Source organism: Poecilia reticulata, chromosome 22 (assembly GCF_904066995.2).
Source record: "Poecilia reticulata chromosome 22, P_reticulata-male-v2, whole genome shotgun sequence".
Lineage (NCBI taxonomy): Eukaryota > Metazoa > Chordata > Actinopteri > Cyprinodontiformes > Poeciliidae > Poecilia > Poecilia reticulata.
In genome coordinates, this window is record NC_088851.1 from 27,477,814 (window position 1) to 27,502,356 (window position 24,543).

General features: G+C 53.5%; 2 protein-coding genes across 22 annotated transcripts in view; both read right to left on the bottom strand.

Annotated features, from left to right (window-relative positions):
* Positions 1–11,091, bottom strand: part of kiaa1109 (KIAA1109 ortholog) — a 64,201-nt gene extending 53,110 nt beyond the window's left edge. For 6 of the 21 annotated variants that reach the window (XM_081603447.1, XM_081603449.1, XM_081603448.1 and 3 more), the window contains exons 1-12: positions 10,807–11,089; positions 7,789–7,912; positions 6,564–6,680; positions 5,974–6,052; positions 5,825–5,889; positions 4,404–4,566; positions 4,197–4,278; positions 3,604–3,797; positions 3,389–3,468; positions 3,102–3,252; positions 1,681–1,837; positions 1,418–1,496 (exon numbers count right to left, since the gene is read on the bottom strand). In XM_081603447.1, coding sequence (XP_081459573.1) covers positions 1,418–1,496; positions 1,681–1,837; positions 3,102–3,252; positions 3,389–3,468; positions 3,604–3,797; positions 4,197–4,278; positions 4,404–4,566; positions 5,825–5,889; positions 5,974–6,052; positions 6,564–6,680; positions 7,789–7,888 — 1,267 coding nt within the window. In that variant the 5' untranslated portion in view covers positions 7,889–7,912; positions 10,807–11,089. Of the gene's footprint in view, positions 1–1,417; positions 1,497–1,680; positions 1,838–3,101; positions 3,253–3,388; positions 3,469–3,603; positions 3,798–4,196; positions 4,279–4,403; positions 4,567–5,824; positions 5,890–5,973; positions 6,053–6,563; positions 6,681–7,788; positions 7,913–10,806 lie in introns of all 21 variants that reach the window. The other 15 variants (XM_081603464.1, XM_081603463.1, XM_081603459.1 and 12 more) reach the window with 7 other exon arrangements.
* A 3,921-nt stretch (positions 11,092–15,012) lies between these two features.
* c9orf72 (C9orf72-SMCR8 complex subunit) lies at positions 15,013–21,937 on the bottom strand. Its single transcript, XM_081603299.1, has 11 exons — positions 21,800–21,937; positions 20,242–20,722; positions 19,319–19,414; positions 19,167–19,231; positions 18,658–18,730; positions 17,927–18,043; positions 17,618–17,853; positions 17,483–17,540; positions 16,345–16,454; positions 15,900–16,118; positions 15,013–15,863 (listed from the first exon to the last, which is right to left on the bottom strand). The coding sequence occupies exons 2-10, from the start codon at positions 20,686–20,688 to the stop codon at positions 15,932–15,934; spliced, it is 1,389 nt and encodes a 462-aa protein (XP_081459425.1). The 5' UTR covers positions 20,689–20,722; positions 21,800–21,937; the 3' UTR covers positions 15,013–15,863; positions 15,900–15,931.
* Positions 21,938–24,543: the final 2,606 nt, after the last annotated feature.

Sequence of the window (24,543 nt, forward strand, 5' to 3'; positions counted from 1 at the left end):
ATGAACTCGGTTTGGTTGACCTTTGACCTCAACATGATCTGTGGCATAACGTCCCAGCAGGCAGCCCATCGACCGGCCCTTTCACACACAGCTGCTCTGGCCCAGACTCTGCTTACAGCTTCCTGTCCATTCAGACCCAGAGCAGCGACTCGAGCCAGGAAATCTACACGACCCACTTCACCCTGACAGCAGCAAGTTCAACTATCCATGGCTTCCTGTTAAAGCTCAATAAAAACATTTAGGTATTAAAGCTGCACAGCAAACTGGACCCCAGTTAGTCTGTACGAATATATGAGATTTATAAGTTTAGGAAACGTCCAAAGGAGCAAAGCTGAGCTTCAGGTTAGCAGAGATCCTTTCAGTTACTGCAGCTTCATCACCCAGCCCTCTACTAGCAACACCACCATCACGAAAACATCCTGTATGTAGCGCACATCAGTGCACATCAGTGTGAGTCTGGGGGTCAAAGGGCAGCCAAAGCCTAAACGTTATTGGTCAGTTTGCCTTTGTTCATTTCATGGCTTGGTGTTTTTCTGTAGCTAAAAATGAATGAGCAGAGTTTGAAACAATCTGACCAATAAGATTTCAGCTTTGGCTGCCCTTTGACCCCCAGACTCACACTGATGTGCCCTTTGACCCCCAGGCGCACAGTTCTCAATGTTAACCGTAGAAAGAGTTTTATACACAGAGCAACTTCCATCTATTTTCTAACACCTGGTCCCTTAGTGGGTCAGGAGCTGCTGCCTCTCCAGATAACGTTCTGGGTGAGAGGCGGGGTCACCTGGACAGGTCACCTGGACAGGTCACCTGGACAGGTCGCCAGTCTGTCACAGGACAACACAGAGACACACAACCATGCACACACACACTCACACTCACAATTTAGAGAGGCCAATTAACCTGACAGTCATGTTTCTGGACTGTGGGAGGAAACCAGAGTACCTGGAGAAAACCCACCATGCACAGGGAGAACATGGAGACTCCATGCAGAAAGACCGGGAATCAAACCCAGAACCTTCTTGCTGCAAGGCAACAGCTCTACCCCCTGCTCCACTGTGCAGCCCTTTATAAAACAACTAATTTTAAACATTTCATAGTTAAAATTGTAAATACAAGCAAAAGTTATTAGTTGAATGTAAAAACATTTAGTTAAATATTTTCGGCAGCGCTCCCTGGTGGCTGTTGGTAGACGCTGCTCCGCGGGGCGATGTCCCCTGGGGGACAGGGCGCCGCGGGCGGCCGGTTGGTGGGTTAGCGTAGCTAAGCTAGCATGGCCTCACACAGCATGTCGGCTCGTCCTGCACCTCCACCAGACCAACACCTGCCTGCTAACCAAACTAGCAGAACCTCTGCAACCGGAGCCACGTCTGCCCACGTCAAAGCTGCTGCTGCTGCTGCTGCTGCTGCTGCTGCTTACCATTCTGCCCCACAGTCATGGGGATGTTGACTTCCAGGTAGGAGCCGGCGCCCACGTTCACATGGATGGCATTGGTTTCCTAGCAACAGCGATGAAGAGGAGGAAGACAGCAAACAGAAATGTCTCATTATCACAGACCAAAAATAAAGGAGAGCAGCCGAACCCAGACAGAAAAGGACGTTTCAATATTCGCTCCACATGGAGGACAGGAGAATGATGCATAGAGACAGAGCAGCAGGAGGAAGAGGAGGAAGAGGAGTCACCCTGTTTTTGGTGAACAGCAGGTCGATGGTGGCGTCGGCGATGATGTTCATGCGGAGCTCGAAGGCCTGGATCTGCCGGGCTTTTCCTGGCTGGGCCTCTTCGCTCACCTTCATGGCCTGGTAGTCGGCCGGCAGGAAGAACTTCCAGAGACAGTCCCTGGAAACGGACTTTATTTACACACTTTCAGCAGCAAGGCAAAGTACAGGAACTAAACGGAAATACACACAAACCAAAGCAAAGAGCAAAACAAGAAACAGCTAAACAAGCTAAATAAGAGTCAGTAACATTTATTCTAAATGTGTAAAAGTAATGAGTTCTCCACGGCTACAGAGTAAAAACTAAATGTTCTGTTCGTTCCAATTCCTTTTCTGCGTTGCAATAATAGGAGTCTCTCTGCATAATAATCTAAAACTTAATCTAATATTGGTCCAAAAAGTGAAAAACAGTCCGCTGGAGGACGCTACGCCCGGACGGCTAGCCGGAGGACGCTACGCCCGGACGGCTAGCCGGAGGACGCTACGCCCGGACGGCTAGCTGGAGGACGCTACGCCCGGACGGCTAGCCGGAGGACGCTACGCCCGGACGGCTAGCCGGAGGACGCTACGCCCGGACGGCTAGCTGGAGGACGCTACGCCCGGACGGCTAGCCGGAGGACGCTACGCCCGGACGGCTAGCCGGAGGACGCTACACCCGGACGGCTAGCTGGAGGACGCTACGCCCGGACGGCTAGCCGGAGGACTAGCCGGAGGACGCTACACCTGGACGGCTAGCCGGAGGACGCTACACCTTGGCGGCTAGCCGGAGGACGCTACACCTTGGCGGCTAGCTGGAGGACGCTACACCTTGGCGGCTAGCTGGAGGACGCTACACCCGGGCGGCTAGCCGGAGGACGCTACACCTTGGCGGCTAGCTGGAGGACGCTACACCTTGGCGGCTAGCTGGAGGACGCTACGCCCGGACGGCTAGCCGGAGGACGCTACGCCCGGACGGCTAGCCGGAGGACGCTACGCCCGGACGGCTAGCCGGAGGACGCTACGCCCGGACGGCTAGCCGGAGGACGCTACGCCCGGACGGCTAGCTGGAGGACGCGGGTTCTCATCTGGTCCTGGGAGGAAGACATTTTAAATCTTTACTCCCAGATTTCCTGTGTGTTATTATTTAATGTTTGGGTTAATAAAGTATTTCTGAATTGACTAAATCAGCTCTAGTGCAAAACAGAGAAGCGGAAACTCCAATCTTTAAATGTTACGACGTTCAAACATTCACAGACCATAATAGCAAACGGTGCAGTCCGGTGCGGCACCGTTGCCTAGCAACAGAAAGGTCTGGCTCCCAGTCCACATTTTAGCAGCCCGCTGATGGCTGCTGTTGCTGCGGCGTGATAGCTTCAGCTGCAGCTTCCTGCGTTGGGTTAGCTCACCGCTGGCGGTCCACCCACGGCCCGTAGTTAAAGTCCGTCCCCTTTCCACAGACGATGTCCAGACCCCAACACGGAGGGAGGTCCTGCAGCTTATCGTCCTCGCTGCTCGTCTCGGCCTCCTCCGACCCGTCCTGCTCCACGGGGACCAGGCCTGCGCAGCGGGACACACGGAGAGACGGGGACACAGAGACGGACCAAAACAAGGTCAGTACCGTGTATTTGTCCTCATTAAATCATAAGGTTCCTCTGGGGAGGCTCAGGACGGAGCCACGAGTCCAGCAGCGTACCGGGTTCGTCCTGGTAGTAGTAGATGTCCACGTCGTTGGACTGCATCACCACAAAGCCCTCGCCCATCAGCCTGGGAGGCCTGGAGGACAGAGGAAGGTCAACACAAAGGTCACCCTTTGACACAATGCATACAGAAAGAAAACACATCTGGGTGGAAACCCAGATCAGCTCCAGCCCAGATTGTGTGAAGCCCAGTTATAATTTCCAGACTGACTCGTCGTTCTGCAGGCCCAGGTAGCGCGGACTGGGAACCAGCATGACGCGCACGTTCTCCAGCGACCCTTTGACGATGTGCATGAACTGGTCCAGGTGGCTGGACGGCGGCTTGGTGGCGTAGGTCAGTAAGGCGTCCTCGAAGTTCACACACAGCGTCTGAGGCAGGTGGTGGTTCCCGAACGCCAGACGGCCCTACAGGAGCCAGATTAAACCAGATTATACCAGATTAAACCAGATTAAACCAGACTAAACCAGATTAAACCCAGACTAAACCAGACTAAACCAGATTAAACCAGACTAAACCAGATTAAACCCAGACTAAACCAGATTAAACCCAGACTAAACCAGATTAAACCCAGACTAAACCAGATTAAACCAGACTAAACCAGACTAAACCAGATTAAACCCAGACTAAACCAGATTAAACCCAGACTAAACCAGATTAAACCAGATTAAACCCAGATTAAACCCAGACTAAACCAGATTAAACCCAGACTAAACCCCGCTATACCCATGTTAACTGGTATAAACTGGTATAAACTGGTTGACCGCCCGTTGCAGCCGCTACAGAGCCGCTGGCGAGTCGCTCACTGTGCTGATGTTCAGCTTGATCACTGGGATGAGGGATCGCCATGACGACGACGGCTCAGGACTCTCCGTCTGGACGTTCACACTGCAGGGATTAACAGATTATTGATGAGACTGGAGAGACACTGATCAGAGGGCAAGGACACTAGGAAAGGAAGTGAGGAAATGAATGAAAGGAGACAGCCTAAGGACAGGTTGGCAGGTCCAGACCTGTCCAGGGCGTGGCTCTGGGTGTCCTCGTCCCGCCGGGCGCTCAGCAGCGTGGGCTCCAAGCCGAACGTCTCCTGCAGCCGGGCGTAAAGGTCGGTCCGGTTGTAGACGTGGAACTCGAAGCCGTTCACCGTCACAAACAGCCGCGTCTCCGCTTTGGGGTCTGACGGCGAGGAGACAGAAACTGAGGACATGCAGGGGACACCCTGGGGACACTCAGGGGACACCCTGGGGACACCCTGGGGACATCCAGGGGACATCCAGGGGACACCCTGGGGACACCCTGGGGACACTCTGGGGACACTCTGGGGACACTCTGAGGACACTCTGAGGACACTCTGAGGACACTCTGGGGACACTCTGAGGACACTCTGAGGACACTCTGAGGACACTCTGGGGACACCCAGGGGACATTCTGGGGACACTCGGAGGACATTCGGAGGACATTCTGGGGAAACTCGGAGGACACTCTGGGGACACTCTGAGGACACTCTGAGGACACTCTGGGGACACCCAGGGGACATCCAGGGGACATCCAGGGGACACCCTGGGGACACTCTGGGGACACTCTGGGGACACTCTGAGGACACTCTGAGGACACTCTGAGGACGTCCTGGGGACACTGAGGACAACCTGAGGACAACCTGGGGACAACCTGAGGACGTCCAGGGGACACTCTGGGACACCCTGAGGACACTCTGAGGACGTCCAGGGGACACTCTGGGGACACTCTGAGGACGTCCAGGGGACACTCTGGGGACACTCTGAGGACGTCCAGGGGACACTCTGGGGACACCCTGGGGACACCCTGGGGACACTCTGGGGACGTCCTGGGGACGTCCTGGGGACACTCTGGGGACATCCAGGGACACCCTGGGGACACCCTGGGGACATCCAGGGACGTCCTGGGGACACTCTGGGGACGTCCTGGGGACACCCTGGGGACGTCCTGGGGACATCCAGGGGACATGCAGGGGACACCCTGGGGACACTCAGGGGACACCCTGGGGACACCCTGGGGACATCCAGGGGACACCCTGGGGACATCCAGGGGACACCCTGGGGACACTCTGGGGACACTCTGGGGACACTCTGGGGACACTCTGAGGACACTCTGAGGACACTCTGGGGACACCCTGGGGACACTCTGAGGACACTCTGAGGACACTCTGAGGACACTCTGGGGACACCCAGGGGACATCCAGGGGACATCCAGGGGACACTGATGCTCCGTTATAAAGTCAAAGTGATGAAAACAGTGAAAATAACCCTGATAGTTTTTAACCATCATAATTTATTGTCACTAAATCAAAATGTAAAGAACTGAAATAGAAACCAAATCAATAAAATCCTCCTTCAGATATTGATCAGAATGTGAATCTTCACTGTAACTCAGTGATCAGACGACCAGCTGAACTCACCATGCTGCTTCTGTTTGGGGTTGTACATTTTCCACCAGCGAAATATGAGGAAGCCATCTTGGATCCTGCAACAGAGAGCAGCCAATGAGGAGGCGGCGTGGTCGCCATGGAGACAGAGAGACAAAGAGCAGCAGCAGAGATCAGGTGACCTGATGGACATGTCCTGGTTGATGCAGTAGACGTCTCTGAACATGACTTTCCCCGACAGCACAGAGAAGGAGAACGAACCTGCGGAGCGACAGACATCAGGTTACCATGACGACCACACAGACCACGGCGCCCGACCCGGTTCCGACCCGGTTCTGCAGCAGGAAGCCAACCTCTGCCCGTCTCAGAACATAGAATGAACGGTTCCATTAGCTCATTTCTACCAGCGTTGCTCTGAGACGGATCTAATGAGCTCAGCAGCTCCACCAGCTGTTTGCTGATAGCTGCCGGCTAGTCTGAAGGAGCCGAGAGGAGCTGCGTGTCAGAGCTGGGTCCACCCAGCAGCAATGCAGCTCAACGGTTGCCATGGAGATTAAAGGACTTCTCCAAGGAACGCTGCAGGACTGCTGTAGATGAAGGAGTAACAAGTTGATTTTACATGACGCCGGCCCTTTAAATACATAAACACATCAGCAGCGCCTCAGGTCCTATTATCCCAACATGCTGCGACAGCAAACAGGAAGTGCTTCTCAGAAACAGGAAGTTGGTCTGGGCCTACGCTTTCCTCCAGCCCATTTCCTGCCCAACGTACCGATGTGAATGTAGCCTCCCTTGTAAAGTCTGTTGATGATGAGGGTGAGGAAGAGGCCGATGTTGCGAGAGTTGTAATAGGTTAAATAGATGATCCATCCACAGGACAGGATGGTGGCTGAAACAAGGAAAACAAGACATCAGTCACACCACCCACCTCACCGCGGCCGCTAAGCTAGCAGCGGCTCACTGCTAACGCGCCGGCCGCTAAGCTAGCAGCGGCTCACTGCTAACGCGCCGGCCGCTAAGCCAACAGCGGCTCACTGCTAACGCGCCGGCCGCTAAGCCAACAGCGGCTCACTGCTAACGCGCCGGCCGCTAAGCCAACAGCGGCTCACTGCTAACGCGCCGGCCGCTAAGCCAACAGCGGCTCTCTGCTAACGCGCCGACCGCTAAGCTAACAGCGGCCTACTGCTAACGCGCCGGCCGCTAAGCTAACAGCAGTTCACTGCTAACGCGCCGGAGGCTAAGCTAACAGCTGTTCACTGCTAACGCGCCGGCGGCTAAGCTAACAGCGGCTCAATGCTAACTAACAGCGGCTCACTGCTAACGCGCCGGCCGCTAAGCTAACAGCGGCTCACTGCTAACGCGCCGGCCGCTAAGCTAACAGCGGCTAACGCGCCGGCCGCTAAGCTAACAGCGGCTAACGCGCCGGCCGCTAAGCTAACAGCGGCTAACGCGCCGGCCGCTAAGCTAACAGCGGCTAACGCGCCGGCCGCTAAGCTAACAGCGGCTAACGCGCCGGCCACTAAGCTAACTGCGGCTAACGCGCCGGCCGCTAAGCTAACTGCGGCTAACGCGCCGGCCGCTAAGCTAACACTGGCTCACTGCTAACGCGCCGGCCGCTAAGCTAACAGCGGCTAACGCGCCGGCCGCTAAGCTAACAGCGGCTAACGCACCGGCCGCTAAGCTAACAGCGGCTAACGCGCCGGCCGCTAAGCTAACAGCGGCTAACGCGCCGACCGCTAAGCTAACAGCGGCTAACGCGCCGACCGCTAAGCTAACAGCGGCTAACGCGCCGACCGCTAAGCTATCTGCGGCTAACGCGCCGACCGCTAAGCTATCTGCGGCTAACGCGCCGGCCGCTCCGCTAGCAGCGGCTCACTGTCCAGTCTAACAGCTGTGAATGCTTTTGCTAGGAACTGCGTCTGTAAGTCTAGTTACAGACGCAGTTCCACCTTTAAAGGTGTAACATTTTTCCATAAAGGTTGCAGTGAGTCTCTTACCAACAAGCAGCCAGATGAACTTGGAGTTGTGCCGGTTCAGGTAGGTCTCCAGATCCTCATAGTTGAGGAAGGAGGTATTGTTGGAGCCTTGATCATCCATGGCTACAGGCTCTCAGGCAGAAAACTACAAAGCAAACATGCACCAGATGAGCCTTCTTCTCTTAAAAACAGCAAGCAGGGCTGATGCTAAAGCTAACAGAGGAACAATGAAGCCCTGTTTCTGGAAGGTTTTCAGCTTTTGGGATCATCAGCAGCAGCACCAGAGAACGGCTGGGCAGAAACTGCAGCGCCTCACTCTGGGTCAGATTTGGGTCGTTTCACCTGTTGACCCCCTGGACTGGACTAGTTAGAGGATTATGGAAACAACCGAGTCATAAAGCAGCTGATCACTGTAAGAATGAGCTTCAGTCATGGATACAAGCATAGACGTCAGCATGCTAGCCCCTCAGGCTGCACCTTTCCTTCCCATTAGCCACTTGAATTTCAAGATGGCTGTCGTTTGAGCCTTTTCAACCAATTTATTGCATAACATGTTCCCCATTTTCATAACTTTGTCTCATCAAATGTTTCCTCTTTGGTCATCCTGTTCATTCAACTTTAAAGTGATGAAATGCAGCAGAAACGGAGGACTTTGCCGTTAGCGAGTCAGCTGGAAGGAGAAGAGAGGCAGATGACTTAGCGGTTAGCATTAGCTTAAGCTAATTAGTTATGCCTTAGCTCCAGCTAATTTTTTAACATTAGCATAGCTAAGATTCTTGTGCAGTGAATCTTAGCTAACCTTTAGGTCGGTTGTGGCTGCCGATATTTTCTTCCACCATGGCGGCCATTTTTAAAAACTTCCCCCAGAAAAAGCAAACAAGAGCAAGAAAATATAAAATGTTTGTTAGGGTTCAGAATGCACCGATTTGACACCAGACATCCATCCGCTGTGGTGGCCATGTTGAATTCTGTGGGTCGGTCCAGTTAGACAGACTTTTCTTGGCGTCCATCTTGGTTCTTCTGAGCTTCTGACCCTGATGGCGACCCACCCAGTCAGGGAGCCAGGCCCACAGCACCACACATCCTCGTCTCCTCATTTCAGAGCGTCCGGTTCTGCTTCGACAAACGGGTCATGCTGGCTGGACCTCAACTCCTCTGAGGCCTTGGGGGTCAGAGTTCAGGGGTCATCTGTCCGTGATGCTCGTCAGCTGCTGCCGGTTGTGAAGACAATACCTCGTTGCCATGGTTACCCATACAAGAGTCAAAAGGTCGTCTCGGCGTCATCATGAGACATTTTCAGTGACGTTCTCTGAGCTTTGGGGATTATTTTCATTTCTATCCGCTTGCAGCACAACGTGCTGCTGCAGAGCGGCGGGTCGCGTGTCGCGTCATATTTCTTCCCCACAGAAACAGGAAGGGCTACAAGTGGGAAGTTTCTAAAAACACTCAAAGGAAGCTAGAAGGTTAAAAACATAAACTACAGCAGTTTGTTATTATACCAATGTTTGTTCTTTAATGTTTGAACATGGGATTTTAATAAATTAAAGTGTTGTTTCCATTTAACTCTCTTCAGACAGGAAGTCAATGTGATGACGAAGCTGAAAACGGAGAGTTAAAATCGGGTCGGGTCGGTTCTGACACCATAACAACATTAATTCATTCACATCGGTGCTTTATTGATTTGAATTCATTCATAAATACTCAGAATTAAGGATCTATAATAAATGAACGAGTGATTATATGATGGTAAACCGTTTTTGGAGGTTTTCCACTTCTGACCATCAGATTTATTACTGAAACTAATTTAGTAATCAATACATTGCCAACTGTGGCGCACAGACTGAAAAACGCAATCTGCTGAAAAAAGGTACTAATTCAGAGCAATAATTAAGACAAAGCTATCCAAAAAACATACATGTTGCATTTCAGATGAAAAGTTTAAATTCTTTAGCAGATTTTAGATTGATCCAGATTTGATCATCGATGTTCAACACGTTGTTACCAAACCTGATGTTTTTTACCTCATTCATGCTTTTATTTAGCATTAGAACAACCTGGTGCCTCCTCAGCCAGTGACCCGGTCACTTCCTGTAAGGAATGAAGCTCTGGTGACTCACCTGGAGCCTGTCAGCTCAGGTAAACTCACAGTTTCAGTTTTACTGACATGCTCTGAAGTTAGCGTCTGATTTCCCTCCATCAGGAAGCTGCGTGACGAACTGAAACACTGAAAATGATTAATTCAGCCTTAAAACGCCAATTCAAGCTGATTTATCGGCAGAATGTATATGAAAAAGGTTTTTTTCTGATTAAAATCTGTTTTGAAATTATATTATATTGTTTGTATTCATTTATTTTAGTTTTTTTTTTACCAAATACGTTTTAAAATCTTGAGTAATTTCTTGGACAGGCTAGTTTTTAACTTTTATTTGAGTAAAAACACACAAGTGCTGCAGCTGGTTTCCAGTTATTCACCACCAGCCTGGTTGGTTTTAGGTCATGAAGAGCGTAACTTCAGCGCTGAGGCCATTTTGTGACTTATTTCAGAGAAAGAACAGAGACCCACCACGAACTGGGTTTTGAAGTGTAGAATTGGATCCGTCCGAGCATTTCAGCTGATTAAAGGCAGCTTAAATATGCGGAACAGCCCTTTACCGAAGCCGCCATTCAGAAGCCAACTTCGGCGCTCTCTGGACCGATCTCCGCCTCTCTGGCCGAACCAGAACCGGACAGTTCGGGATATAAACAGTTCTGATATCTAGCCTGGGTGCAAACAGGACAAAAACATGGACCGGACATTTCCACCCAGAGCGCCATTTCTGGGCCGATTCCTTATTCTGCTGAAGTCAAACCGAACCGCCCGCAACGTGACTGTAAAGCCCAGCGAACCCGTCCAGAACCACCTGGCGGTTCCGCTTCAGCTCCGGTTTTTAAGTCTCTCCAACATCGTTAGCCGTATGGCTAGCCACTAGCCTGCTAGCAGGCCGCGCCTATTCTCCCGTTCTTCCCACACACCGAGCTCCGGTACTGAAGGCGGCCTACCGTGGAGCTCCAGGTACGGCAGGAGGTCTCATCCCGGCTCCGGTCAACCAGCAGCAGCCGCCCTTCTGTCGGGCTCCACACCTAGCATCCTCTGTTCACTATTTACACGGCTGTGCGCCACTGAGCGTTTCTTCCTGTTCTCACCCGAGCTGTCACACAGCTGGCCAATCAGGATAAAGTAGCCGTTCAGACGTTAACCAATCAAATACAAGCTTGGTTAAGTCCACGCCCACCTCGGATTTTCTACCTATCAACGCGATGGATTACTGCCGACGGGATTAAAGGGATGTTTTGATATTTAACCTGAAGGAAACGCGATTAAAACACTGGAGATGTAATCTACAGTGAAGAAATTAATTTACTGACAAGCTGACTTATTCCAGAAAATTATTATCTTTCTTAAAGGTTTTTACTTGAATATGTTCAGAAAATTTATAGGTTTGGTTTTTATTTTTCAGATTTTGACTTTGTTCAGCCTCAGGATAAATATTAGCCTTATTAATATTCCACACATTTAATGCTTGTGAGACATTACATCTTTAACTAAAGTGGCACTTAATCAGGATGTTTTTAGTTTTTTTGAATGTTAATTTTCTTCTTAGCATTTTGACTTTATTTCAAACATGACATTTTGTAAACTGATTACTTTATTCTAGAAATACGTTTATTTTTAAAATCCTAACTGTACAAAACTATTGTAAATATTTTAAACTCCATCCATCCATCTTATCCGGGGTCGGGTCGCGGGGTCAGCAGCCTCAGGAGGCCCAGACTTCCCTCCCCAGCCTCTTCCAGGTCCTCCAGGAACCCCAAGGCGTTCCCAGGCCATAGAGAGACATCGTCCCTCCAGGTGTCCTGGGTCTCCCCTCCTCCCGGTGGGACCTGAACTCCTCACCAGGGAGGCGTCCAGGAGGCATCCTGACCAGATGCCCGAGCCTCAACTGGCTCCTCTCGACGTGGAGGAGCAGCGGCTCTACTCTGAGTCCCTCCCGGATGACCGAGCTTCTCTCTCTAAGGGAGAGCCCAGCCACCCTGCGGAGGAGGAAACCCATTTCGGCCGCTTGTATCCGTGATCTCGTTCTTTCGGTCATGACCCAAAGCTCATGACCATAGATGAGGGTGGGAACGTAGATCGACCGGTAAATCGAGAGCTTCGCTTTTTGGCTCAGCTCTCTCTTCACCACGACGGACCGGTACAGCGCCCGCTTCACGGCAGACGCTGCCCCAATCCGCCTGTCGATCTCCCTTCTTCCCTCATTCGTGAACAAGATCCCCAGATACTTAAACTCCTCCACTTGAGGCAGGACGACCCCCCTGACCCGGAGAAGGCACTCTACCCTTTTCCGGCTCAAGACCATGGCCTCGGATTTGGAGGCACTGAGCCTCATCCCGGCCGCTTCACACTCGGCTGCGAACCCGGGCCCCTGCCACCGAGGAGCTTTTTGACCACCTCGGCGACCTCGTCCCCAGAGATTTGAGAGCCCAACCCAGAGTCCCCAGGCTCAGCTTCCTCAACAGAAGGCATGTTGCTGGGATTGAGGAGGTCTTCGAAGTATTCCGCCCACCGGCCCACAACGTCCTGAATTGAGGTCAGCAGCTCACCATCCCCACTATAAACAGTGTTGGTGCTGCACTGCTTCCCCCTCCTGAGACGCCGGATGGTGGACCAGAATCGCCTCGAAGCCGTACGGAAGTTTGTCTCCATGGCCTCTCCAAACTCCTCCCAGCCTGAGTTTTTGCCTCAGCGGCAATCCGAGCCGCATGCCGTTTCGCCGCCGGTACCCATCAGCTGCGTCTGGAGTCCCACAGGCCAAAAAGGCCCGGTAGGACTCCTTCTTCAGCTTGACAGCATCCCTCACCGAAGGTGTCCACCAACGGGTTCGAGGGTTGCCGCCGCGACAGGCACCAACAACCTTGCGGCCGCAGCTCCGATAAGCCGCCTCGGCAATGGAGGCACAGAACATGGTCCACTCAGACTCGATGTCCCCCACCTCCCCGGGACGTGTTCGAAGTTCTGCCAGAGATGAAAGTTGAAGCTCCGTCTCACAGGGGACTCCGCCAGACATTCCCAGCAGACCCTCACTACACGTTTGGGCCTGCCAGGTCTGACCGGCTTCCTCCCCTTTCCACCGGAGCCAACTCACCACCAGGTAGTGGTCAGTGGACAGCTCGTCACCTCTCTTCACCTGAGTGTCCAAGACATACGGCCGCAGATCCGATGAGACGATGACAAAGTCAATCATCGAACTGCGGCCTAGGGCGTCCTGGTGCCAAGTGCACATATGGACGCCCTTATACTTGAACATGGTGTTCGTGATGGACAATCAGTGATGAGCACAGAAGTCCAACAACAGAACACCGCTTGGGTTCAGATCGGGGGGCCGTTCCTCCCAACCACACCTCTCCAGGTCTCACTGTCATTGCCCACGTGAGCGTTGAAGTCCCCCAGTAGAACAAGGGAGTCCCAGGAGGGGCACTCTCCAATACCCCGTCTATGGACTCCAAGAAGGGTGGGTAATCTGAACTGCCGTTCGGCCCGTAAGCACAAACAACAGTCAGAACCCGTCCCCCCACCCGTAGGCGGAGGGAGGCTACCCTCTCGTTCACCGGGGTAAACCCCAACGTACAGGCACCCAAATGGGAGGCAACAAGTACGCCCACTCCAGCCCGGCGCCTCTCACCGTGGGCAACTCCAGAGTGGAAGTACGTCCAGCCCCTCTCAAGGAGACTGGTTCCAGAACCAGAGCCATGCGTCGAGGTGAGGCCGACTATTTCTAGCCGGAACCTCTCAGCCTCGCACACTAGCTCCGGTTCCTTCCCCACCAGAGAGGTGACGTTCCACGTCCCAAGAGCTTCTGCAGCCAAGGATCAGACCGCCAGGGTCCCCTCCCTTGGCTGCCGCCCATAACACAATGCACCCGACCCCTTCGGCCCCTCCGATAGGTGGTGAGCCCATTGGAAGGGGGACCCACGTCTCCTCTTCGGGCTGAGCCCGGCCGGGCTCCGTGGGTAGAAACCCGGCCACCAGGCGCTCCCCATCGTGCCCCACCTCCAGGCCTGGCTCCAGAGTGGGGCCCCGGTGACCCACGTCCGGGCGAGGGAACGCTAGATCCAAGGTTGTTGTGCATCATAGGGGTCTTCAGGCTGCACTTTGTCTGGTTCCTCACCTAGGACCTGTCTGCCTTGGGTGACCCTACCAGGGGCATAAAGCCCCAGACAGCAGAGCTCCTAGGATCATTGTGACACTCAAACCCCTCCACCACGATAAGGTGGCAGCCCAAGGAGAGGCTGTTACCTCTCTACATAGTTTTATCATCTTCTAAATAACTACAGAAACTTTAGTTATTTAGCATTTAGCATGCTTGTTCCAGAGTCGTGCACCACCAGCTGTTTTGGAGGGAAACTGCAGTTCCCCTCCAAACAGGTGGTGGCAGCAGTGATACCAATATACTCCTGTATTCACTATATAGCAAGTATTTTCTGAATTATTTTCGAAAAGAAGGACGTTGTGCTCTGAAGTGCCTGTTTTTTTCCTCTGCTGTCGCTGCATGCATGCTGAGAATGAGGGATTGTCCTCTGTCGCCCCCTGCTGGTCCAGGAGGAGTGAACGCAGCAGAGACTCGACGCTCTGCTGGTTTTCCTTAGAGAGAAACTTTTAAACTAATCTGAATCACAGCCTGAGCTTAGTGCTTTAATTAAAGTGTTTCCTCTGGACCAAGCTGAGGCTGCTGCCCCCCGAGGAGGTTTAAATCCTCCTAAATGCATCTGGGCGCCATCTTGGGCCGTCCATCAGCAGCAGGACGTAGAGCTGCTGCTTGCTGGCCTCCTGGGTGTTGGTTAAACCCGGTCAGCTCCCTGCCGGACGTCTGAGCAACGCCAACAGCATGAGCAGCACTGAAGGATCAGAGGAAATGTAATTATGCTCAGGCTGTCAGGAAGGTGAGGTTCATGTTCTGCCATCTTTAATCCTCAGGAAATCCTGATTCATGCCAACCTTCCTGACCGCAAGGGATGATGGGAAATCTGCACTTTCATTACTGATGAGTTTTAACCTCCAACTGGGATTTTACATTCAGAGATGCTTGTTCTGAAACCACAACCAGTGAGGAAGAGTTCACAAAGTAGACGACTGAAAGACGGACGGATGGATGAACAGATGGATGGATGGACGGATGGATGCAGTTCAGCTACAAAGGAAGGAAACAGTTCTGATGTTTTAACTTTTATTTCTGAAACGTTTCTAGCTGATGTGCAGAAACAAACGGCTGAGAGAACAGAATAAAATAAAGCTACATGAAACAGCCAATCAGAGCAAGGCAGAGAACCGGCAGCCAATCAGAGCAAGGTAGAGAACCGGCAGCCAATCAGAGCAAGGCAGAGAACCGGCAGCCAATCAGAGCAAGGCAGAGAACCGGCAGCCAATCAGAGCAAGGCAGAGAACCGGCAGCCAATCAGAGCAAGGCAGAGAACCGGCAGCCAATCAGAGAAAGGCAGAGAACCGGCAGCCAATCAGAGAAAGGCAGAGAACCGGCAGCCAATCAGAGCAAGGCAGAACAGCGTGAGGCTTGTCATGTCAGCTGATTTATCTTCTATGAACTTTAATGTTTGGCTCACAGCTGAGTTTAAAAACTGGTCATAATTTAAATTATTCATGATTATAAACATTAAAAAGCTCCAGCTGGTTCAGCACATTTAAAATAAACGTCAGTTTAACTCCAAGGAGTCTTCAGACCGAGTTCTGGTTCCTGGAGACGAAGGAAGCCAACAACTCCAGTCGGGCCAGCGGCAAAAAACTGGACCAGAACCCGGTTCTGGACCCGGTCCGAGCTGGTTAAAAGTGGACCAGAACCCGGTTCTGAACCCGGTTAAATCCGGTTCTGGACCCGGTCCGAGCTGGTTAAAAGTGGACCAGAACCCGGTTCTGAACCCGGTTCTGGACCCGGTCCTGAACCCGGTTCTGGACCCGGTTCTGAGCCCGGTTCTGGACCCGGTTCTGAACCCGGTTCTGGACCCGGTTCTGGACCTGGTTAAACCCGGTTCTGGACCCGGTTCTGAGCCTGGTTCTGGACCCGGTTCTGGACCTGGTTCTGGACCCGGTTCTGGACCCGGTTCTGAGCCGGGTGGGTCAGAAGCCCATGAGCACGTCTCTCTCCTGCACGCTGGTGAAGAACGGCTTCCCGAACACGAAGGAGTGAAGCCCCGCCCTCAGCTTCTCGGCCATCGCCATGACGATGTTCAGGTCCCCGTCGGCCTTCAGGTCCAGGTCCGCCTTCAGGTTCCGGAGGGCCCGGAACGGCTTCTTCCCCTTCTGCCTGTGAACAGAGGCCAGCTGGGTCTGATCAGCCTAATCAATAATCAATCATTTCTACTGGTGAGATTCACGTTTGATTCCGTTTGTCCCGATTTAAAACCAAAAGGCCACAAATGGCCCACGAGCCGCACTTTGGACCCCCGGTCAGGGGTGATACCCCCCCAGGGTCCTGCCGGGTTTCAGGCGCGCCCGCAGCATGACGCTGCCCCCGCCGTGCGGCCCCTTACGTGTCGTCCTCGATGTACTTGAGCAGCGTGAGCGCCTTGCGGTGCAGCAGCAGCAGGAAGTGGGCCAGGTAGGAGCTCCTGAGGGTCAGGCCGGGCTTCAGCAGGAACACCTGGGGGTCAATTTCAACCAATTAATGATGACATAGGTCACAACAGAAATGTCATCATGTCTATTGTGACAGCTGGCAGCTCTGTTGCTTTGCAGCAATAAAGTCCTGGGTTCGATTCCCGGCCCGGGGCTTTCAGCATGGCGTTAGCATGGAGTTAGCATGGCGTTAGCATGACGTTAGTGTGGAGTTAGCGTGTAGTTAGCATGGAGTTAGCATGATGTTAGCATGACGTTAGTGTGGAGTTAGCATGACGTTAGCATGGAGTTAGCATGACGTTAGCATGGAGTTAGCATGGCGTTAGCATGGAGTTAGCATGGCGTTAGCATGGAGTTAGCATGACGTTAGCATGGAGTTAGCATGGAGTTAGCAGTTAGCATGGAGTTAGCATGACGTTAGCATGGAGTTAGCATGACGTTAGCATGTTCTCCTTGTGCTTGGTGGATTCTTCCTCCCACAGTCCAAAAACATGACTGTCAGGTTTACTGGTCTAGGTGTGTGTGTGTGTGCGTGTGCATGGTTGTGTGTCCTGTCTGTCTCTGTGTTGCCCTGGTGATGGACTGGCGACCTGTCCAGGTGACCCTGACCTGTTGGCAGCTGGAGACCAGCACCCCTCCTGACCCCAAAGGGATAAGGCCGGAAGCACATGGATGGATGTGTGATCAGCATCAATGGATGGTAAATCTGATACAATATTCAATATATAAAATATTCAGTGAACTCCGATCCAGAACCGCACAGCATTCTGGGAGATGTAGGCAGAGGAAAGAACCGCTCAGCCTCTCATAGCAAGATAAGCTAGGTTGGTGGAATCAATCAACTCACTCACTCTTTGGTTACCTAGCAACAGCCTGCTGTTCATCGTGCTTCCTGACTCCCTCAATCAAAATGACGGCGTGGAATGAAAACTGGCTACACTCCAGATATTTAAAACAAAAGACTAATCAATAATTATGGGAATCAACCGATAGAAAAAGTTTGTTTTTCAGCTAAACCCTCCAGTCTGAGTATTACAGGGTTAAACTTCTCACCTCGTCTATGAAGGATCTGACCAACGTGTCGGCATGCAGGACATCCTGGAAGACGTTCCTGGGAAATGAAGGAGGGACATCTCATTGGTTACCTACCACATAGACACCTGGGGGCGGGGCTTAGGCTGAGCTTACAGGTCCGGGGTGAAGGTCTCGTCCGTGTGGATCACGGTTTCCGGCGGGATGTCGTCCTCGCTGTCCGTCTTCCACAGCGCGTTGAGCTCGGAGCGCATGTAGCGCCGCTGGTTGAAGGTGTGTTCGTGGCACGGCGGCATCTGCTTCACGGTGTTGATGTCCACGTCGATGTGCGTGGTCGGGTACGGCGCGTACAGCACCTGGCGGAACGGCAGCACGAAGCTGCCCGTGGAGTCCTGGAAGCAGAGAGCGGCAGCGTCACGCGGCGGGTCAAGGCGGGCCGCAGAGCCGCGCGGCGCCGGCGCGTACCTTCAGGAGTCCCTGGACGAACAGACCCGTGTCGTACTTGAAGGAGGAGCCGGCCCGGCAGAGGCGGGAACACTTCCTCTCAGCTGGAGTCAAGAACAGGCAGAGCGTCCGGACGATCTGGAGACACAGCAGCAGAACCTCAGAAAACTGGAATCATTTTTAAGTCTCCAGACCATCCAGAACCAGCTGGGTCCAGTTTGGCTCGGCTGCTAGGATATGTGCTAGCATCAGCAGAACAGCGTTTCACACTCCTGCAGTTTGGAGCCATTAAAGCAGCTGATCAGCTCAGAATAAACTTTCATATTCAGAGGGACAAATCATCAGGTTTACACAGCACTGCTAACTAAAAAGCTAGCTGCGCTACGCTAAGGCTGCTAATGTGCTACACTTACACAGTGAAAGCTAGCAATAAAGCGCTATACCAAAATAGCATTTGGTGGAGGCTAACCCTGAAGTATTTTACCAACATAGCATTTTGTGTAAGCTACAACTGAAGGGCTATGCTAAGATGGTGTTTAGCAGAAGCTAACACTAAAGCGCTATACTAACATAGCATTTCACAAAAGCTGATGCCAAAGCGCTCGATAGCATGATAGTTAGCAACGGCTAGTGCTATTCTAAGATGGTGTATAGCAGAAGCTAACAGTAAGGTCCCACACTAACATGGCGTTTAAATTAGCTGTGCCGTTAGCGGGTTAGCCACGTGCTGCGGTCGGTTCCGGTAAACCCACCTTGTTTACTTTCTCTGGGTTGCTTCCGACCACGACGGAGCAGCCGCACGTCTGCAGATGGGAGCTGATGGCTCTGGAAGACAAATGCTTCAAAATTAGAGCCAGTTGGTTTCCGATTAGCTGAGCTGATCAAAGGATCCATTCTACATGCTAACTGCAGTCAGTGAGTCTGGGCATCTGGACGTACGGAGCAAAGGAACCAGCCATCTCAGGCTGGTCTCCTATGGTCACATATTTGGTCTTGTCCTGCTGTTAATGCCAGTCTGGAGCTAAAAGACGCTTTGAAATGACTTTTTAAATCATCACAGGAGGCCGAGCCCACAGATCCTCTCAGCTGAGCCCATGTAAAGCTGTAAAGCTGCCCTCCTGCTCACTAGCGGCCGATTCCTCCGTCTCGGTTTCTCTGGGGAGACGCTGAGCTGGCAGAGCGCCATCACTCATCATCAGGCGGCTGACGGGTGTTAAACGACCATTGTTCATCATCTGTCTCCACTGAGGCGGCCGCTTACTTGTGCAGGAAGCCCTCATGGCAGCTGTCCCCGATGTCGTCATCATTCAGCACGGTGTCTCTAATCTGCTCCGCAGGAAACAAACCGTCCAGATCAGAGAAAACCTCATTTAAATGCTAGAAAACAAAACCAAGCAGCAGATCTCAGCTTACGTCTATTTCCTCAGCCACGCAGTGAGACTTCATGGAGGCCAGCAGCTCCATGATGGGGGCGATCTCCAGGCTCAGCACCGAGATGATGTTGTAGCCCTGAAAGTTTCAGGGAGCAAGAAACCATGAGCTTCACACAGCGACCCGGTTCTGACCCAGTTTACGGACGATGGACAAAAACTTAACATCGACTCAGAGACTAGAAACATGGTGTTGAGCTGAAGTTGACGCTAAAGCGCTAAAGCAACAAAGTGTTCCCTGACAGCTAGCGCTAACACAGCACAGTATTTACAGACAGCTAGCGCTAAAGCGCTAACGCAGCACAGACAGCTAGCGCTAAAGCGCTAACGCAGCACAGACAGCTAGCGCTAAAGCGCTAACGCAGCACAGTATTTACAGACAGCTAGCGCTAAAGCGCTAACGCAGCACAGTGTTTACAGACAGCTAGCGCTAAAGCGCTAACGCAGCACAGACAGCTAGCGCTAACGCAGCACAGTGTTTACAGACAGCTGGCGCTAAAGCGCTAACGCAGCACAGACAGCTAGCGCTAAAGCGCTAACGCAGCACAGACAGCTAGCGCTAAAGCGCTAACGCAGCACAGACAGCTAGCGCTAAAGCGCTAACGCAGCACAGACAGCTAGCGCTAAAGCGCTAACGCAGCACAGACAGCTAGCGCTAAAGCGCTAACGCAGCACAGACAGCTAGCGCTAAAGCGCTAACGCAGCACAGACAGCTAGCGCTAAAGCGCTAACGCAGCACAGACAGCTAGCGCTAAAGCGCTAACGCAGCACAGACAGCTAGCGCTAAAGCACTAACGCAGCACAGTGTTTACAGACAGCTAGTGCTAAAGCGCTAACGCAGCACAGACAGCTAGCGCTAAAGCGCTAACGCAGCACAGACAGCTAGCGCTAAAGCGCTCTCCAGACCTTCTGCATCCAGATGCGTCCCTTGCGGATGCCGTGTGTGAGCCGCTCCACGCAGGCGGCGTGCAGCGGCAGGTAGAAGGCCAGCTCGGTCTGCGGCAGGATGACGGACAGCGCGCACGTGTTCTTGTCGCCCTTCAGCTCGCCGTCAAAGATCAGAGACACGATGATGACGCCTTTCTCTGCCAGGACGAAGAACTTGACGTCCACGGCGCCGCACTCGGCGCTGCGCAGGATCTCTCCGTTCAGCGTGTGGTTGGCCAGGAACGTCACCTCGCCGTCGCTCAGCGCCATCGGCTGCTCGCCGCGCGGCGCCCACATGTGGCGCATGCGCGGCCCCAGGATGTTGTCCCAGTAGGCGAAGGTGGCGGCCAGCAGGGGGCACTGTCCGTCCACCGCTACCTCCGTCTTCGCTACGGCCGGGGACTGGGGGGGACAGCCGGAGGACATTGGACCGGCCCGGAGACGTGTCCCTCTAACTGAGCTACAGCGTTAACAGAAACGAAGATCAGAAAATCAGAGGGACGCAGAAGACATGTCCACATGACCAGACGTCTCCGTCCTCTGAGACAGCTGTCAGAGCTCAGTTCAAACTTCAACATGGATGGACAAAAAGACGGACAGATGGACCAACTGTTGGTGGGACAGATCTCTGTCCAACCATCCATCAGATCCGCCCATATTTGTCCCAACCAGTAAAATCTGGGCGTCCAGATGGAGACGATCAGGGTGGTGGACAGAGGAGGACAGGGGAGGACAGGGGAGACAGAGGAGGACAGGGGAGACAGAGGAGACAGAGGAGACAGAGGAGGACAGGGGAGACAGAGGAGGACAGAGGAGACAGAGGAGGACAGAGGAGGACAGAGGACATAGAGGGGGACAGAGGAGACAGAGGAGGACAGAGGAGACAGAGGAGGACAGAGGAGACAGAGGAGGACAGAGGAGGACAGAGGACATAGAGGGGGACAGAGGAGACAGAGGGGGACAGAAGAGGACAGAGGAGACAGAGGAGGACAGAAGAGACAGAGGAGACAGGACGACAGAGGAGACAGAGGAAGGACGAGGACAGAGGAGGACAGAGGACATAGAGGGGGACAGAGGAGACAGAGGAGGACAGAGGACATAGAGGGGGACAGAGGAGACAGAGGGGGACAGAAGAGGACAGAGGAGACAGAGGAGGAGGAGCTTCATGGAGGTGACGTCAGAGGAAGTAGTCCCCAGAGGAAGTGAAAGTGAGCAGGCAGAACTTCCTGCAGTTTCTGAGCCGGAACCAGAGTCCATGAAGAAAAGCAGAACTTCCCGGTTCTGCTGATGTTTTAGCCGAACACACAGCAGACCGAGTCTTTCTACACAGTTCGGTTCCGGTACCGACCTGTTCGGCATCATCCCGACAGATTAAAATCACAGATTATGGACGGAAAGTCCGCTGAGATTTAAATCCTTTAAATTAGCTTCAGTTTAAATGGATCACGTGACCGGAGCACTGATGAGCGCAGAAACGGTCAAGATGGGAGTTATAGCAACAGGCTAACAGGAAATGGATCACATGGTTCCGACTCACCTTTCCGAACCGAACCGCCGAGCTGCCGCTGGGTCCAGCTCCTCCTGTTAGCCTCCAGTTTAACGGTGGCTAGCTGCCTGCTGGTTTGTTGTTCCGTTTTCACTCTTCCGTGTACGTCACATGACGTCAGCGTCCAGGCGGCGCAGCGGCCTCTGCTGGCCGAGGCCAGGCGGTGCACCGGGAGACATGACGTCATTTTTAGAGTCAGTTCCCGGCCCATGTCTGGACGGGTTCGCCTTTAGGCTTCAGTTTAAACCGTTTAGTGACGTCAGATTCACCAGAAACACGAACAAACGGTTCCGACCGGAACCAACGAACCCAGAGCTCTGGTTCCTACCTTCCCTTTGGGAAGCACAGCGACAGCCTGTCCAGGAGGAAACACACTGACCATGTGACCAGTGGGTGGAGACTGCTGTCCTCTCACCTGTCCACCTGCTGCTTCCTGTCCACCTGCCGCTTCCTGTCCACCTGCTGCTTCCTGTCCACCTGCAGCTTCCTGTCCACCTGCCGCTTCCTGTCCACCTGCCGCTTCCTGTCCACCTGCCGCTTCCTGTCCACCTGCCGCTTCCTGTCCACCTGCTGCTTCCTGTCCACCTGCTGCTTCCTGTCCACCTGCTGCTTCCTGTCCACCTGCTGCTTCCTGTCCACCTGCTGCTTCCTGTCCACCTGCTGCTTCCTGTCCACCTGCTGCTGCTTCCTGTCCACCTGCTGCTGCTTCCTGTCCACCTGCTGCTTCCTGTCCACCTGCCGCTTCCTGTCCACCTGCTGCTTCCTGTCCACCTGCCGCTTCCTGTCCACCTGCCGCTTCCTGTCCACCTGCTGCTTCCTGTCCACCTGCTGCTTCCTGTCCACCTGCCACTTCCTGTCCACCTGCTGCTTCCTGTCCACCTGCCGCTTCCTGTCCACCTGCCGCTTCCTGTCCACCTGCTGCTTCCTGTCCACCTGCCGCTTCCTGTCCACCTGCTGCTTCCTGTCCACCTGCTGCTTCCTGTCCACCTGCTGCTTCCTGTCCACCTGCTGCTTCCTGTCCACCTGCTGCTTCCTGTCCACCTGCTGCTTCCTGTCCACCTGCTGCTGCTTCCTGTCCACCTGCCGCTTCCTGTCCACCTGCTGCTTCCTGTCCACCTGCTGCTTCCTGTCCACCTGCTGCTTCCTGTCCACCTGCTGCTTCCTGTCCACCTGCCGCTTCCTGTCCACCTGCTGCTTCCTGTCCACCTGCTGCTTCCTGTCCACCTGCAGCTTCCTGTCCACCTGCAGCTTCCTGTCCACCTGAGTCTGTATTTCTCAGATTATGCAGCATGATGACACCTGATAGGGTTACGGGTCAGAGGTCAGAGGTCAGGGCAACCCTTGGCCCGGCTGCTCACCTGGTTCTGCTCCAGCTGTAGCCGTAATCCCACCTGGACTCAGACTCCAGGTCGTCTGTCCTCATCAGCTCATCTTCTCAGAATCTCACAGGAACCCAGAAACGGACGTTCTGCTGCGTTCGGGTCGTCGGTCCTCCGGGTCCACAGCGATTCTCCATCGATCATCTGCTGATCGATCAGATGATTGATCAGCAGATGATCGATCCTCCGGTCCGCCCAGCGACCGCTGGCTGCCTTATGGTCAAACCCAGACCCAGGTTCTGGAAGAAAGCATGAGCAGCGACTGCCAGGACAGAACCGGGTCGGTCAGTAAAACCCCATCCTGCTGATTGATTCTGACAGGAAGTGATGAAGGTTATGGATTATTGTTCTGAGTGACTTCCTTCACGAACGAAGACATGTAGAGGTTTGTTTTCCAGACTGCGGTGATATTTCAGTCTGACCTCACGCTGCCCTCCGGTCACATCCAGCTCACATTCCCTCCCAGTGAATCAGCTCCGCGGCCCGAATGGACCCAACAGAACCAGATGAACCTTCCGAGGTCAGCGAGCGTCCGGCCTCCGGCGGCGCTGCTGATGTGGTTTCACTCCGAGCCGCCGTCCCTCACTGCAACCAGCACAGCCAGACTCTCACGGCCCGTTTGGACACCAGTCTGAGGGTTTCCTCTCCAACCGGCTCTGAAGAAAACTGTCACAGGTCAGAGGTCAGGAAACTGTCAGAGGTCAGGAGGAAACTGTCAGAGGTCAGGAAACTGAAGTGAGCCTGAAGTGATTTTCTGGCACAGAGTCACTGTTGATGAGCAGGTCAGTGTTTCCCAGTCAGTGTTTCCCAGCAGGCCTGCCGGGTCCAGTCCGGCCTCCCGGGTCCAGTCTGGCCTCCCTGGTCCAGTCTGGCCTGCCGGGTCCAGTCCGGCCTCCCGGGTCCAGTCTGGCCTCTCGGGTCCAGTCTGGTCCAGTCTGGCCTCCCTGGTCCAGTCCGGCTTGCCGGGTCCAGTCTGGTTTCTGCGTTGTTCCTCATCGGTTCTAAACTTGTTCCTGGTTTCTTGGTTTCTCTTGTTTTTAGTTTATTTCAGCTCCTGCCCTCGTTTGACTCCATCTTGGTTTTTTGGACATGACGTCCTGCGGCGCCTGACCCCTGACCCTTGACCCCTGACCTCTGACAATACCTGAACCACCTGAACAGGAATCGGTGCGTTAATATTAAAATGAGGCCAGCAGCGAATGTGCAGCCTGTGGTTCCTCTGCGTTGCGTAACGGCGCCGAGGCTTCGGCCTGGACGGGTCCACATCGTCCAAGTGGCTCCGCCGACATGAAACCACCACAATCAGCTGCAGCTGATTCTGGGAAGCAGCTTCGTTTCTCATCTCTTTTCCTTCTG